Source organism: Mus caroli, unplaced genomic scaffold, assembly GCF_978045245.1.
Source record: "Mus caroli unplaced genomic scaffold, Mus_caroli_1 scaffold_12, whole genome shotgun sequence".
NCBI lineage: Eukaryota > Metazoa > Chordata > Mammalia > Rodentia > Muridae > Mus > Mus caroli.
The window spans coordinates 73854774-73870674 of NW_028227267.1; the positions used below are offsets into that span (position 1 = coordinate 73854774).

General features: G+C 43.7%; 1 protein-coding gene across 13 annotated transcripts in view; it reads left to right on the forward strand.

Moving 5' to 3' along the window:
* Enox1 (ecto-NOX disulfide-thiol exchanger 1) overlaps positions 1–15901 on the forward strand; it is a 584295-nt gene that overhangs the window by 558551 nt on the left and 9843 nt on the right. For all 13 annotated transcript variants that reach the window (XM_085828788.1, XM_029469169.2, XM_029469174.2 and 10 more), the window contains 2 exons: positions 3181–3283; positions 11432–11517. In XM_085828788.1, coding sequence (XP_085684914.1) covers positions 3181–3283; positions 11432–11517 — 189 coding nt within the window. The remainder of the gene's footprint in view (positions 1–3180; positions 3284–11431; positions 11518–15901) is intronic.

The window sequence follows — 15901 nt, forward strand, 5'->3', positions numbered from 1 at the left end:
GTCCCACCTTGCTTTTGGTTTCCATTTGTGAGCAATGTCGTTTTCCAGTCTTTCACATTGAGTCTACAAGCAATGGCATTAGAATCTTTTGGATGTTTTTGTTTGGGGCAGCATATAGTTAGATCTTGATTTTTTTTTTTTTTGCTTTCATTTTGTTATTGTTGTTTGATCTATTTGACCAGTCTGCATATTTCAGTAGATGGATTTAATCCATTTACCCTCGTCGTTATTGATAATTATGAACTCCCTCTCTTTTGTTAGTCACTTCCTGCTTGTTGTGTGTATTGTTTGGGTTTCCTGATCATCACTTACCTTTGAGATTCAGTAGCTTTCCAGCATGCTCGTGTTGGGTTCCTGCTCTCTTTTACTCTGTGTGTTTTCATGGTGCTTGATCCCGTCCTTTTGTCTCTAGTATTCCTGTAAGTATCCTGTTAGGTTGGTCTCCTAGTGATAATTCTGTGGTTTTCTCTAATAATTACTGGATACAGTAACCTTGGATGCCAGGGTTTTTGAGGTGTATGGGGGGATGCTCTACTGCTGCTTTTTCTTCTTTCAGGACTTTGGGTATATCATGAATTCTCCTAGCTTATGAGGTCTCTGCAAAGAAACCATTTAAAAATCTAATGGGAATTCCCTTGCATGTGACCTGAAGCTTTTTGCTTGCTGCTTTGGAATCTTTATTTGTACTTTTACCATCTTGTCTCTAATGTTTTGGTGAAGTGTTTTGTTTTGTTTGTCAAATCTAGTTGAGACCATTGAGTTTCTTATAGCTGAGTATGACCACCTCTTTGAGAATTCAAGAATGTTTCTGCTATTATCTCATGAAGTAGGTTTCTAATGTCCCTTTCCTTCTGGAATGTCTGCTTTCTCATTTCTTTAGGTCACCTGTCTTGTACCTTGTGAAATTTCCTTAGCATGATGATTTTGTATTCTTTTCATAGATTTCATTCAAATTTGGATCTATTTCTGGAGAACTCCCGAGTCTCTTTAGAGGCTCTGTACTTCTTTTTCTGTTTCTTATATCCCTATCCCGATGCCTGTGCGTCATGTGAAAGAGTGGCCTCTTCTAACTGTATGGAGTAGTTTGTGTAGAAAAGTATTTTGGTTTTTTTTTTTTTTTAATCTACATTGGATGTATGGTGCTGGTTGGGTAGATCTCTTGGCTTTCTTATGGGTGTTCTCAAAAGTTTAACCTGTGTGTAATTTGTTTGGCTATGGTGATATCAGCATTGGATCTCAGTGACCCAGATTAAAGTTATTCATGAAAATAGTTTTATGACTTTACAGTTCATATAGATTTCTAAAGGTATATATCCTTGGGTGTCACAGTATAAAACTCTTACAGCACTGGGACCTGTGATGGCAGCTGCCACAGTCTTGGTGATACAAGATATAGATTGGAAAGTCTGTCTTAGATCCTAGAATAAGTACAAGTGACACTAAGAATGTATGAAGAAGTCCCTGAACCATAGAATATGAAGCATCCTTCCTTCTAGGGCCCTTGGGATGAATATAGAATATCCCTGAGCCTAGAGAAATGACTCTCGCAGGTTTTGATTAAATGGATGGGAAAGGAACTTCCATGTTTCCCATGGGATGAGCACAGTAATACTGGGGAACGTGGCACTGGTCACCACAGTCTCAGGGTGTAATTGTCAGTTGTTCTTGGGTTTGTCATGCAGTAGTTGCTCCTCTGAAGCTATAGAATATGGATGGCCTTCGACAGGTCCAAGGGACAGCTACAGATGATACCAGGGCTTTGTCATCAGTACCTATAGCCCACAGATCATGGTCTATGGAAAATACCTTTCCTAGATTCCCTGGGGTATACTCAGATGGCATTTGTGTCCACTGTGCTATTGTCCATGTTCCTGGTGGTATATAATGTGGAGAGCGTCCCTAGACCTGTGGGTACCGATAGAGTGTTTGCATCTGTGGTTCTGTGGCTATAGAACATGGATGAAGAGACAAGTGAGGTTGATGCAGGAACTGTCCATACTAGCAACTGCAGTCCCAAGGAGGAGACCTCCCTAGTTCTGTGGGACCTTGTCCTGAGGCTCTGAGATTCCTCAGGGACTACCTGACACCCTGTGAAGATCCACAGGTTTCAAAGGCTTGTTGGGTAAGGTGGTGGCATCTAGCAGTAACTTGGACTCTGGTGCTTTTCGGCTTACCTTTCCCTTACAGTACAGAGCATCCCTGCCTCCCTCGCAGCCAGACACCTAATGTTAAAGCTGCGGCTTGATCTATTCTTTTGGGCACCATTCTGACCCTGCATTTTATTTAGAGGTCCAGGAATCTTCCTTGCTGATTTCCAGCACTCTCCTGTAACCACTCGCCTCAAGTTACAATTGTCTCTTTGTTGCCCTGCTCCTTAACCATGCATGGCAAGGCTGAGTACACGGTGCATTTATTCAACCATGTTGGCTCTCCCTCAAGGGGAGGAAGCTGTTAGGAATTTCCCTCCAACAAGACTCAACTTCCCTGGTGATTACACATATGTACAAGCTATTCAGTTTCTATCATATCACATTCTATCTCAAGTTATAAATCAATACTGGGAGGATAGAAGTTAGATCTTTAACTTTTAGAAGGCCATAAAAAAAAATTCTAAACAGACCCAGGCTTGGCATGTCACGTGTAAACAGCTCTTGTTCAATTCCTCATTGTTAAAAAACTAACAAACCAAAAACCCAAAACCATCTCCCAGGTTTGCCTTCCCTTCCCTACTTTCTTGTTCATAAGAATCCACTCTGACTCAAATACTCCGTCAGCTCTACCTCAGCTTCTCAGCCCATCCTGAAGTCCATGCTTGTTTAGTTATTACATGATCAGTCTTTTGTAAGCTTTGACACAGCTCCCAAAATTCCATGTTTAGAATAAAACATATTATCATGGCTACAGTCAGATACAGCCTTTGTGAATAGAGGTGTTTGGTATGGTATAACTGATAAAGATCTAAGATAGTTTTGTCAAATTTATTACTCTTAAATAGTATCTTTTGTATGAGAGCGAAGTTAGGAACCTATTACTGTACAAATAACTTTAAGATTTTATCTCCGCTTCTAAGAGGGAACAATGGCCTGTTTTATAGAGTTTAAGAAAAGGGTGGAGTCTATTTGTTAAAATGCATGGGGTCTACATAAATACCTACATGGCTTTTGCATTTTAACTTTATAGGAAATCAATGTGTTGACGGTTGCGTTGGTTAACCAGGACCGAGAGAACAACACTGAAAAAAGAAGCCAAGGCTTGAAATCTGAGAAGGAGGCCCTGCTGATAGGTAAGAGAAATCTCTTCTTATCATTTATTTACAGAAATCATCCCCCGAGAATCAACTTGGACAGTAGTTTAGTAACTCACTTCTACTATGACAACAATCTAAATAGCCAAGCCTCCCAATCGGAGGCCACCCTTATTTCATCAAGATTATGCAATGTACATCTCAAATGCGTGTCATACAGACTGGCAAGAGGTTCGCTCTCGTCTGGAACTGAAAACATTAGGTTGTTGTCAGACAGAAAATCGGGTTCAAGAAAATAGGTTAATTCCCATCTCACGTGTCATAAATCTAAATTTTAAAATTTAAAAAGAGGTCCTGATGGTTCAAAAGTTCCTAAGCCAAGCCAGGCATTTAGGCAATTTTGAATCTGGAGATGAGCCTCTAAGCCCCTTAGTAGAGACTCCATTCCAAAGTCAGCTTCAAGGCCAGACCTGTAATGCTGATTATTAAGCACCGTATCCAGAGTAATGTCGTTAGGATAATTGGGAATGTCTAAACCAAATTCCCACATCCTGTGGATTTATTTAGTAGAGATGAACAAGAGATGCCAGTCCCTAAGGAAGAGAACGAGAAAATAAGTTACTGTTCACCTGCAAAGCCAGCGTCCTGGCTGCGCCTTGGTAGAGAGCCCAATGTGGGATCCCAGGCTCCTGGAACCACCCCTGGCTCCTCTGCAAGGTGATACACATGAAACAGACTGCTCCCACCCCCCAGGTACCCGTGAAGCAGACTGCTCCCACCCCCCAGGCACCCGTGAAGCAGACTGCTCCCACCCCCCAGGCACCCGTGAAGCAGACTGCTCCCACCCCCCAGGCACCCGTGAAGCAGACTGTTCCCACCCCCCAGGTACCCGTGAAGCAGACTGCTCCACCCCCCAGGTACCCGTGAAGCAGACTGCTCCCACCCCCCAGGTACCCAGTGAAGCAGACTGCTCCACCCCCCAGGTACCCGTGAAGCAGACTGTTCCCACCCCCCAGGTCAGTATCTGGAAGAAGCAACATCTTCTAAGCATTGCACCAGCTCTCACCTTTAAAATGACAGGTTCACTGGGGCCTGCAGAAGCTGGCACGGGAGAAATTAAATTCAAAAGATAGTCCAAACTTCATCCATCACATATAGATTTTTCAACTACGGGGTTATTGAATGTGACACCAACTTAGAGATACTCCAAGGAAAACCAATTATTTTTTTTCTCTCTCTGATGATATACAGCTGTAATAATATGCCACGCACACGTCTCAAAAGACATGCTGATGTGCGTCAGTTCCAGGAACCCAAAACGAGCCCACATGTAGCTGCTAGCTGGCTTTTCCTCCCCTCAGAAGATATTTCCAACTCTGAAAACTGTTTATTTTATTCAGTATGACTAAGATATGAGTACTGCCCCTACAATGCTTTGGGTGTATAACAAAATTCATAATGATCTGTAGGAAACTTCCTGGAAGTGTGAATAATACTGACCACACACAAGCTTTGAAAATTTACAACAGGCCCCTATGCTATCTTCCTTTCCATTGGAGATTGCCTCCTCTTTAATTTTACATTCTCCTTGGCGAATACATTTCATTTATGATGTCTTTTAAATAGTTCTGTGCATATATAGTATAAAATTTGTGTGTAGATTATAAATGTGTTCATATATGCACATTTAGTCAATTTCCACAAATTTTTAAGTATGTGTTTAATTACTGTAAATTCTGAATTATGTGTGTGTGTATATATGTGTGTGTGTGTGTGTGTGTGTGTGTGTGTGTGTGTGTGTATGTGAACATGTGTGCAAGTGCCCATAGAGCCCAGAGGAACTAGATGCCTCTGAGGCTGGAGTCAGAGACCATCGTGAGATACCTGAGATGGATGCTGGAAGCCAAACTTAAATCCTCTATAATAAACACTGTCACCTGCTGAGCTCTCTCTCCAGCCCCTAATTATTATCCATTAATGAGAGGAGACATAGCGGTGGCAGGCTGGGGGGGGGGGGAGGCTATAACTCTCTACCTCTACTAATGCCTTTAGTATCAGAAAAAAGAAATTAGCTATCTCAGTGTAATAGAACTATGACAACTATGACATGAGAATCTTCAATAAAAGTCCGCACAGCCGACTGCATGTTCCCCTCACAGTTCACCTTTGGAGCCAGCCTACCTGTAAACAGTCAACTGGAATAAAAGAAAACAAGGAATGTACTCATCTAGAGTCAGTACACAGAACCTTCTCTGACAAAGGAGGCTGGAGACATTAGTGTTGGTCAACATAAACCAAGGAACAATGTTTCCTTTCAGTTCTATCTTCCTCTAGTAATGGCTCAACAAAAGGTAGGATTTCCTCCCACAAACCTGCCCTCTAAATAGCCATACTTATATTCTTCTAAAAGAGAGCAAGCCTTTTGACTCCCTAAAGGGTTCTGTGATGGAGAAGTGTCTTCAAGCTGGGCAGTGGATCCTGTAGAAGGCTGCCATTGCCTCTGTTATTAAGGCTCCACCATCCTAGTTACCATTCACATTGCCATGAGGTATTCTGACAAAAGTGACTTAAGGGAGAAAGGACTTGATTGGCTCACAGTTTTGAGGTTAGAGTCCACCGTGGTGGAGAAGTCACAGCAGAGGGACTGTGAGGCAGCTGGTCACATGATACCCACAGACTAGAAGCAGAGAAAGAGAGAGAGAGAGAGAGAGAGAGAGAGAGAGAGAGAGGCATGTGATCACCTTGTTTTCTCCCTTTTTACTCGCAGATGTTTTTATAGACTCATAGAAAATTTCATACAATGTCTCTTGATCATATTCACCGCCCATTCTCACCCCCAACTCCTTCCAGATTCTCCCCCGTGTTTGCATGTTCGAAGAGTCTATCTTGTGGTAGCTGTCTTGGTCCTCTAGCTCTTGCAGTATTTCCACACACACTCCTTCCTGGAGGAGAGAGACAGACAGACAGACAGAGACAGAGAGAGTGAATATGAATGTGTGTGTGTGTTGTTAATGTGTTAATTGGTATAGTTATTCCACAGTCAACTTCTTCATTTTGACCAGGTATGACTTTCTCTAATGAGTTTAGTCTAGCGCAGAAAAGCAGCCTCTTTGATGAGGGGTGACAGCTACACTCAGCTGTGGTATTATAAGGACAAGAGTAGTTACAATGCAGTTAGAAATTATACTGGTTTTAGAAAGTGGCAAACAGTAGGTTCTTCTCTAGGTCCCATGTCCTTGCCAGCTAATTTAGAAAGCCAAGCATGGGTTCCTCCCTTTGAGTGGGTATTAAGTCCTAATAAGTAGCTACTGCTTACACCCCCTCCCCCAAGAAGACAGTGCTGCTGTTGCCTCTCAGAGTATCTGGCTGTGCTGGCCATTGCTGTGGTATGCTGGCATCACAGCTGGATAGACTATTGCTTGCCTTTCTCCTTGGATGCTTGCATGGCTTCTGATGATTCAATGAGGACTGATGATCAGGGAGGAGGCTTCCTGGTCCCATCTAGATTGATTTATCCAAATCCCCTGTATGGAGTGTGCTGTGTCTTCAGCAACAGTGTCTCACCTTGTTTTCCTGGGGGTTACCAAGGGTAACTACAATTAATTGGGAGTCTCTTGAATTCCCATAACCATTAATTCCAAAAGACATTTTCCCTACCTAGCATTGGGGTGGGGCAGTTGTTAGTCTATGGGGGTGGGGGCATCGCCACCCCAGTTGTCATAGCTTCAATGAAATTGTGCGTGTGTGTATGTGTGTGTTGTGTGTGTGTGTGTGAGAGAGAGAGAGAGAGAGAGTTAGAGTTTAAGTAACCATGAAATAATACAATTCCCTATGGATTTTTTTTTCAAATATCCCAGTGTTATTTATTCCTCTTCCTCCCCTCTTTCATCCCCGTCCCCAGGTAAGTCTTTCCTATCAGTTTTCCCCATTTCCCCTTCATAGTAACTGTGTCCTACCCTCTCTAGTGCCCCTCACCCCACCCAAATCCCCCACCACGATGGTTCCAGTTTAGTTTCCTGGTATCTGCGATTACTCCAGGTTATATTATTAGTCGGCAAGCATCTGGAACTATCTGGAAGTATATTCAGGTGCCCCCACACCCTCTCTGGACACATTAATTTTATATGAGAAATGACACAAATCTCAGTTGACTGGAAGACAAAGGGAGTGAAAAACAAACAATTTTAAATGCATTCGAGTGAATGTGCAAATGGGGTTCGAATTCCAGAGCATGGACATTGTCTGTGGTCATTTGTCTGGCAGGTTCATCAGCCAAAGCAGGTTCTGTCCACTCTTGGGACCCCGTTATAAAATCAAAGTCTTTGTTTCATTTATTCATTTTATTGTGACAAGTTAACAAAAACCAATTGGGACACTCCTAGTTGTGAATCCCACATAGATGCAGTCAAACCCCTTCTTAGTTTGAGCTGGGTACTTAGTAACTTCCCTCCAACATCCCTGGTTCTGAGAACCATCAAGTTCTTAATGGTCAGGTGGAATGTATGTTCCCACCATTCTGACTCCTCTTCGAGTCAGGATCTATGCATGCTTTGGTCATTTGGTACCTCCTCACACCTCTGTTCCCATTGCGGTGTTACCAGCTCGTGTGTGTTCCCTGTGTTAAATCTGTAATGCCCCACAGAATACCTGGGTGCTAGGGGAAAAAAATAATTAAACATGGTAACTTTTGGTGTTCTTGTTGAACAGAAGTGAGGCCACTGTCCTCACATACAAGCATAGTCTCTCCAGAGCACTATGGCTCCCACAGCCTCTCTGTCCCTGTCTGCCAAGCTCTCCAGCCCACTCTGAAACTATTCATTTCCCCAGTTTCTTAACCCGGCCTATCACCTGCACCTGGCATGGCTGGATTCAGATGACAATCTTCTAGGAACTCTTTCTTTTCCCTTCAATGACTTCTTCTCCTAGCCCTTCCTTCACTGGGGTTTCCTTAGCTTGCTCTCTAAATCTCAGACTCCTCGGGCTCCATCTCAAGCTCCAGTTTTTGTTTCCTGGAACATTTAGAACTTATTCCAAGGTCCCTGCCGGCAAATAAGGCTCTGCCTCCCACACACGCCTCTAGATGCGAGCCATCGTCCTCTTCAGCTAGCGCTGGTCTTGCCTGACTATTCCTAGCGCAGGGCCCTTGTACGCCAAGGAGTGCATAGGTACACTGCAGACTGTAGGCTTCTTAATGTCTCCCACTCAGAAGACTGTCTCAGAGTCTCACTGTCTCAGAGAAGCCTGCGTTTGACCCCTCAGTGTAAAATAGCTCCCACCAACCTCCAGGGCGCCCTGTGCTCTGCTCTTGGGCTCTCTGTTATGCTTATCACCGTCTGAAAATATTTCCTCCAGTCTTAATGTTTGCATTCACCATCTATGCTGTTCCTCGAGACTGAAAACCCACATAAATGGCCCCTTTTTCTGTTTTTTTTACTATGCCATACCAAGTGCTTTAAAGTAAAAACCTAACAGAACTGAATGACGGTGAGGGGAAGCTAATGCTATTTGGGTAATTCCAACACTACCAATTTGGTCTTGGTGAGGTTCAAAACAAGGATAAAATAGATGGCCCTGGTGGAATGCTTTTTTGTGACCTATTCTAGCAATGGGCCTTCTGAATGAGCGAATGAGAATGAGCGGGGCTGCTCCTCAGCAGAGCTGGTTTGCATTTTTCTCAAGTAGCTTTTAGGGCTCTGAGACCCGTAAAAAGCCCAGCAGGGCAACGTCTGCTCCTTTTATCCTACTTAGACTGTTGGCTTACAAAGACAATCCAGCACTATTGGGAACACGTTCTTAAGTAGGGAGGCCTGCTGCTCCTCCACAGAAACAGGCCCAGCGACAGAGCCCTTCCATTGGCAGCCCACCTGTTCAGAGTCAGCTTTGCCCAGAGTGCCAGAAATGAGTCTCCATTTGGGGACGTGTTGGCATTATTCATCAACTTCGGAGTTAACACTATCAGCCCCTCCTTTTTCTTTTCCTCCATTAAGAAATGTCTTATTTATTCTTGAGAATTTCAAAAATACATATACAATGAAATATAATTATATCTACCATTGCCCATCTCTAACTCCCCCTATATATTCTCAGCACATCCTCCTCTTAATTTCATGTTTTGGGTTTTGTTTTGCATGCATGCATATAAGTACCCTTTTAAGTTTATCCAGTTTGTGCTGCATATATATGTGGGGGGTGGGGCCATGCACTGGAGCACGGGAAACCTATTTTTGAGTTTTGGTCACGGCATCAAAAATCAGGATCCTCTGAGGATCCTGCTCACGTGCACTGCTCATAGCTCCTCAGTAAGGGGTAGGACCTTGCAACCATCCACCCCACCTTTGCCAGAATTTGGGCCGGTGGTGAAATAGCTACACCCATAGACCTGGGCTACTCTCAGCCTTGGACAGAGAGGTTTCTTTTTGCAGTGATCAGCAGCCAATGGAGAGATACATAACTGGTCAGAACTTAGAGAACGAGAGACTGAGTTCTAGTCCTAAACGGGACGTCTATATCCAATCTTCTCCCAAGGTTCAGGGACACTGTAGAAGTCAGGGCGCGCGTGGGGACACTGTAGAAGTCAGGGCGCGCGTGGGGACACTGTAGAAGGCAGGGCGCGCGTGGGGACACTGTAAGAGCCAGAGGATAGGGAGAAATACGGTGAAATGCGGTCTTCTAGAGAGGATGTGGCTATCGTGTGCAAGAATTCACAGCAGCTATGGTTACCTGCACACCACCTGCACAGCTGTCTCTTTTCCATTCCAGGGAACAACCTGGTTCCTTTCAAGAAGCCATAGAGACTTAATTTACAAAGCTGAATCTGTTTTTTTTTTAAATGAGGAAAAAAAAAAAAACCCAAGCATACAGAACAGAGAAACTACATTTTCTCAAGTGGTCACTTAAAGATGTTAAAATTACCATCATCACCTATAGATGGTCCCCTATTATACCATAAAACTGTAAATCAGAAAAAGATCTGCAAAGACTCAAAATAAAAGCGAGCTCTCTGTGTCGCAGAGCAGACAGTCTCAGAATACAGATATTTCAGCTTGATGAAGATGTAACTGTTCCTACAGTCCTCATGCAAAAGACAGTCATCAAGAGAGCTCTCCCAGACCCTCATTCTCTGTCCTTGTCCGAAGATAAGCTGGGAACTTGTCTTTGAAACCTGGTTGGCACTCATCCGTGAGCATCCCATACATCACAAAGGAAGACAGAGGGACAAACACCACCCCTAATCAGCGTACAAGTGTACGCTGGCCTGCTGCTTGGCCGGTGCCTGCCCTGACTGCATTTTAGGCAGGTGACCTTTGACTCGCCAGCATCAGTTCTCATAGTACGCAGTGTGGGAGATGTAGTACAAACCACACCTGACTAAAGACTAAAGCCTCCCTCTAAGCTTGACCTTTCCAGCAAGAGCAGCACACAGTCTGTGGAACTGACTCCCTCACAATTTCGCTTTTAGCAGGGAGGATGGGAATGGAGATCACGCTTTTCAGTTCGGTCCTGACACTGATAATCCTGCCATTTGTCAGTAAGACCAAGATGGGAAGAATTTCTGCAGAGCATGGGTCCCCAGACCTTTACAAATGATGACCAGCGTGTGAGTTAGAGCAGAGGAGAGGAGAGCGCCCGGATGCCTTTCCCCAGCAGCCTCAGCCTGCGGAAGTGGCACGAATTGCGTGGAGCCCATGTCGGATGTGAATTATTCCCGTTTCATAACCAGAGACTGTAATTATCAAGGACACTCGAGGCAACGTGATCTCTGACACAGCTGTCTAAGCTATTTTCAGACTACAAAGTCCATTGAGAGAAAAATAGATCATTTTAACCTTCCAAAAAACTACGATTTCAGATCCGTAAATCGAGCATACACTTGGTAGGTTGGGTTGCTTCCGGCTTCCCGGAGCCTTGGTTTAGAAATACTTCTATCCATCTATGCATCTTCCCAGAGTCTAGGCACACTGGCCGCCAGACATCCCCATTCTCTTCCGCCGCATCACTGTTACTGTCTGCAGAGTGCGCTGTTAGTGGATACTGGTTGAGAGGTGTTGGAAATGGTCAGACCACGTGACCCGGTCTCGTGAAGGTTGGCGAGGTCAGATGGCATTAGTTAACTGAGACTCCTCCCCACTCTCCTCCAAAGAACTTAACGACGCTTATCTTTTTTTTATTTTGTTTGTTTTAATGCAGGCATCATATCAACGTTTCTTCACGTTCACCCCTTTGGAGCTAATATAGAGTATCTGTGGTCATACATGCAGCAGCTGGACTCTAAGGTAAAGTGGGTTATTTCTTTTTTTGTTTTGTTTTATTGAACTTTCACTGCTGGAATTCAGCATGTTGCTTGCTGGCTGCAGATGGACACCGCGTGAGCTGCATTAGGATAAGGCCCCATAGCAAGTCCCTCTCAAAGGACCCAGGGCTTTGCAGACAGTTGTCATCCGCTTGCTTTTCTTTATACGAAGAAAAAAATCGGTTATTGAAAGTGACAGTGACTTGTCACGGTCTACGGATGCTAGAGCGCTTTGAAAAGCCTGTGAGAAATTTGAAATTTCAGACTGGCCTGAAGGTTTCAGAAACAAGGAGGAAGACATTGTGAGGGTAGCTAATGAGGCAGGTTCCTCAGGTCACATTCACACAAGATTCCATGCTCGAGATGTCACATGGAGCGACCATCACCATCAATAACCTAAAGATCTGATATGGTGCTCGAGAATGTCTGTCAATAGCTGCTTTTAACATTATTTTCTAAGTGTTAAAAATGACAGCCGAGTTATCCTCAGCTGTGTTCCTTATGGGTCACACCGGGAGTCAGACCTTGGGATGTTTTTCTGAAGTTCGGCTCTCTCATCTGAAAATTAGCAGTGCTTTTGCCAAATGCAAAGAGACTGTTGGGGAAGGAGGTGGTGAGTTCAGGTGAACAGTTGAGAGGGGCTGCAGCTGGTAAAGCCATGTCCTTTAGAGGGGCTGTCTGTGAGTCAGGAAAGGGCTGGTCCCAGAGAAATCGCTCAAGCCAGGAAAAAACCTGCCTTAAAGGCAGCGGAAGTAAACAGAAGCACCACCCCCAGGCGGAGAAAAGTACTGAGCCTTGTGCTCTGAGATGCTCAGCCTCCAGCTCTGTGACCCTGCAGCTCGCTCTGATATCTAGGGCATCCTCTGTATTCGTATTCGGTGGTTAGCACGGATTACAGGATTACATTACCACACTGCATTCTCATTTGACGCTGGTGATTTTACCAACTCACCGGGATCACAACGCTGCCTGCCTGAGCTTCATTAAGTAGACCCGACACTTCCCCTCTGAGAGGAACCATCTGGAACTGCAAGTGGTTTTTAGTCACAGACTTTTTATGACGGATAAAAGCAGTCAGGTTTTAAACTTTTTTTTTCTACCCATACACATTAATGGTACATATTAGGGGAATGTAGTGTGGTGTTTTCTATTGTCACACCCCCAAGGGTTTGTTTCCAAATATGAGTGAAGACACCTGCCTTCCTGTGCCAGCTTATGTCACTTCACATAATGTCAAGATTCCACTCTTTATAAATGAGTAGTTCTTCACCTAGGCTGATGATACAATATGGCTATTATAGATATAATAGGGTACTTGGGTAGGTAGATGTCTCTATATCCTAATGAAGATTTCTTTGAGTAAATACCCAGAATGGTATAGCTGGATCGTATGATCTGCTTTTAATATTTTTGAAATTTATTTTTATTATATGTATACATTTTTTTTGGACTGCATGTATGGATACCATGAGTGTGCAGTGCCTGCAGAGTCCAGAAGAGGGCAGATCCCATGGAACTGGGCTTACAGACGATTTGTTAGCTCCCATGCAGGTGCTGGGAAACAAAGAGGGTCCGCTGGGAGAATAGGGAATGCTCTAGGTCACTAGGGCATCTCCCTAGTCCACACGTCTAATTATTTTATGGGAACCCCATAATGATTTTCACAACGGATGGACCAAATTACAGACCCACCAAATTACAGTTGATAAGGGTTCCTTTTACCTACCTCCTAAGCATCATCTGTTACCTGTTTTCCAAATAGGGTGAGGTAGAGTCTCCACGGTGTTCTCAGTTGCATTTCCTTGGTGGCCAGGGATGCTAAACACTTTACATACTAACCATCCACGCTTCTTCTTTTGACAGAGTTCTTTAGTTCAGTCCATCTACCCATTTACTGGCGGAATTATTTCTCTTTATTTTTGTTGCATATATACACAAATATGAATACAACAGTCTGAGTCCAATTAGTGTCGCTCCTATAAGTGTGTTTGTAGAAATGATAATTTCTAATGATATTGGATAATCAGCTAGGGGCTTACCCTTGGGAAAGACTAGTTATTCCTTTCTCAGTTGTCATTAATTGCCTGTTCTTTGTCATCTAGGAGGTGAGTCCTTGTTCATTGTTCCCCATTCACCTTAGCATGGCATGTCAACTGGTCCTGCCATTGTTCAAGTCTTGCTTAGGCTACCATATTGTTGAGATTCCATGGGTGAAGGTTCTGTCAAATATAGAAGATACAATCTCATAGCAGGTGTCATCTGGTTCATAAAATATTTCCACCCCTCTTCTGCAATGTTCCATGAGCCTTAGGTATAAGGGGTTGTGTTGTAGATGATCCCCTTGGGGCAGAGCATGGGCACCACTTCTTCACATTTTGACCCTTGGTAGTGTTCTGTAATGGTCTGTGCTGTAAAAAGGAGCTCCTTAATGAGAAGCAGGAGCTACACTGATGTGTGGGTAGAAGGATGGCATTTTGAATGCGCTTAGAAATTACAGTGGTTTAGGAAAGTTACAGTAATATGTTGTCCTCTAGGGTCCATGGCCTCAGCAGTGGGCAGTCGGCTAAGCTTACAGCAGCAGGCATGAATCCTATTGAGCAGGGTTAAATCCAATGAGAGCTGTTGCTTATTCCCATGATGTAAGTGCCACACCACAGCTTTGTAGGCATCTTATTGTGGTTCTTAGACTTGCTATCTGAGTAGGCTCTTGGCAGCTTGCATACACCTTCAGATACCATGGAGAGCTAGTCTTCAGGGAGGAGGTGTCCAGGTCAGTTCTGACTTGATTCCTCCAAGTCCTGCGTTCAAAGTCTATGGCATCTTTAGCAATAGGGACTTAGCTTCAAGTTCAGGGAGGCAACCAAGAGCAAGGGCAGTAACCTATAATTGTTTTTTTTTTTTTTAATTATTATTTTTAAAGTGGGTCTATTGAACTCCTCTGACCAACAACTCAAAAGGAGGTTTCCCATGCTTGATACTGGAATTTTTGTTAGATAGTTTATGGCTCTTAGGGATAGCATTAACACCCCAAGTGACGTAACTACATATCCACATACATTTTGGGTGTATAATATGTAACTATAGGTAAGCATAAACTGCAATTCCATACGTCTTTCTCAAAAATCCGTAGTGTTAGTTATTCTTGTCCCCTATCTCTTCCTCTGTATTTCCCTCCCTCCCTAAAGTCTTCCCTCATTTTCTTATTCCCCATTATAGCACCTGTATCAACTATTCCCTTCCTACATTGTGTGACACTATTTATGGGGGGACATGACTAAGCATCTATTTACCTATTCACCCTAGATAGGGAACAGATGACAGATTGGAGTAAAAATGCCACCAGGATCCAAACTGGTACAGCAGTAAGTTTTATTAGCATTACTTAACAAAGCAGAAATGACACAATGGCAGCACCCCCATCACCAGAAACCCACCACAGCGTGGGAGACCTCTTCAGAAAGGCTGAAAACCTGGAGCCCACTGAGAACCTTTCAGGCTGTTCAGCTGGTTGAAGCTTGTTCTTTCTGGTAGCCCAGTGGGCCTGAGCCTTTCCAGGCTGCTGGGCTGGTCTCAGCTACTTCTATATAGTTTCCTGGGCCTGGCTTTCTTCCAGGCAGCTGGGATGGTCTGAGCATACTTCACAGCAGTCCTTACTGTTTACATGCCCTTGGGGAGGGAGGAAGCTAGTGAATCCAGTCAGTTTCAGAGACTTCCTGATTTTAGTGTTTTCCCCATGAGCTATCTTATATTCCTGATCTTGAGATAGATACTCTCAGCATTTCCCTATTTTGTGTGATGTTAGCTGTGGGTTTGTCAGGTACAGCCTTTATTGTGCTAAGCAGTAATAATTCATCTATCAGGACTTTTAATATGAAGAGATGTTGACTTTTATCAAGTGCGTTTTCTGCTTACTGGAATTTATCATTTGTTGTAGTAGTGTGATAAATTGCATTTATTGATTTGCATATGCAGAATCACTCCATCACTATCATGGTACTGACCTTTTTCATGTGTTGCTAAATTCAATTTGATACTATGTTGTTGAGAATTTTTGCATTAGTATTTATCAGAGCTATGTTCCCAGTCGTTTTCTTTCCCTTTCCCTTGTGTCCTTGGGAGGTTATGGTAAGTAGAGAACTTTGGCTGCATGGAATGAGTTTGTCCAGGCCTTTGAATTTCAGATCTTCAGAGTAGTTCGGGATGAATTGGCATTAGTGCCGCTGAAGTTTTGTAAGATTCAGTAGTGAAACCATGTGATCCTGGGCCTTTTTGTCTTAGACATTTTAGTATGGGTCCCATCTCATTACTTGTCATTTGGTCAGTGAGCTTTATGTCTTTGTGGTGCAGTTTTGTTGGGCCACTTGTGA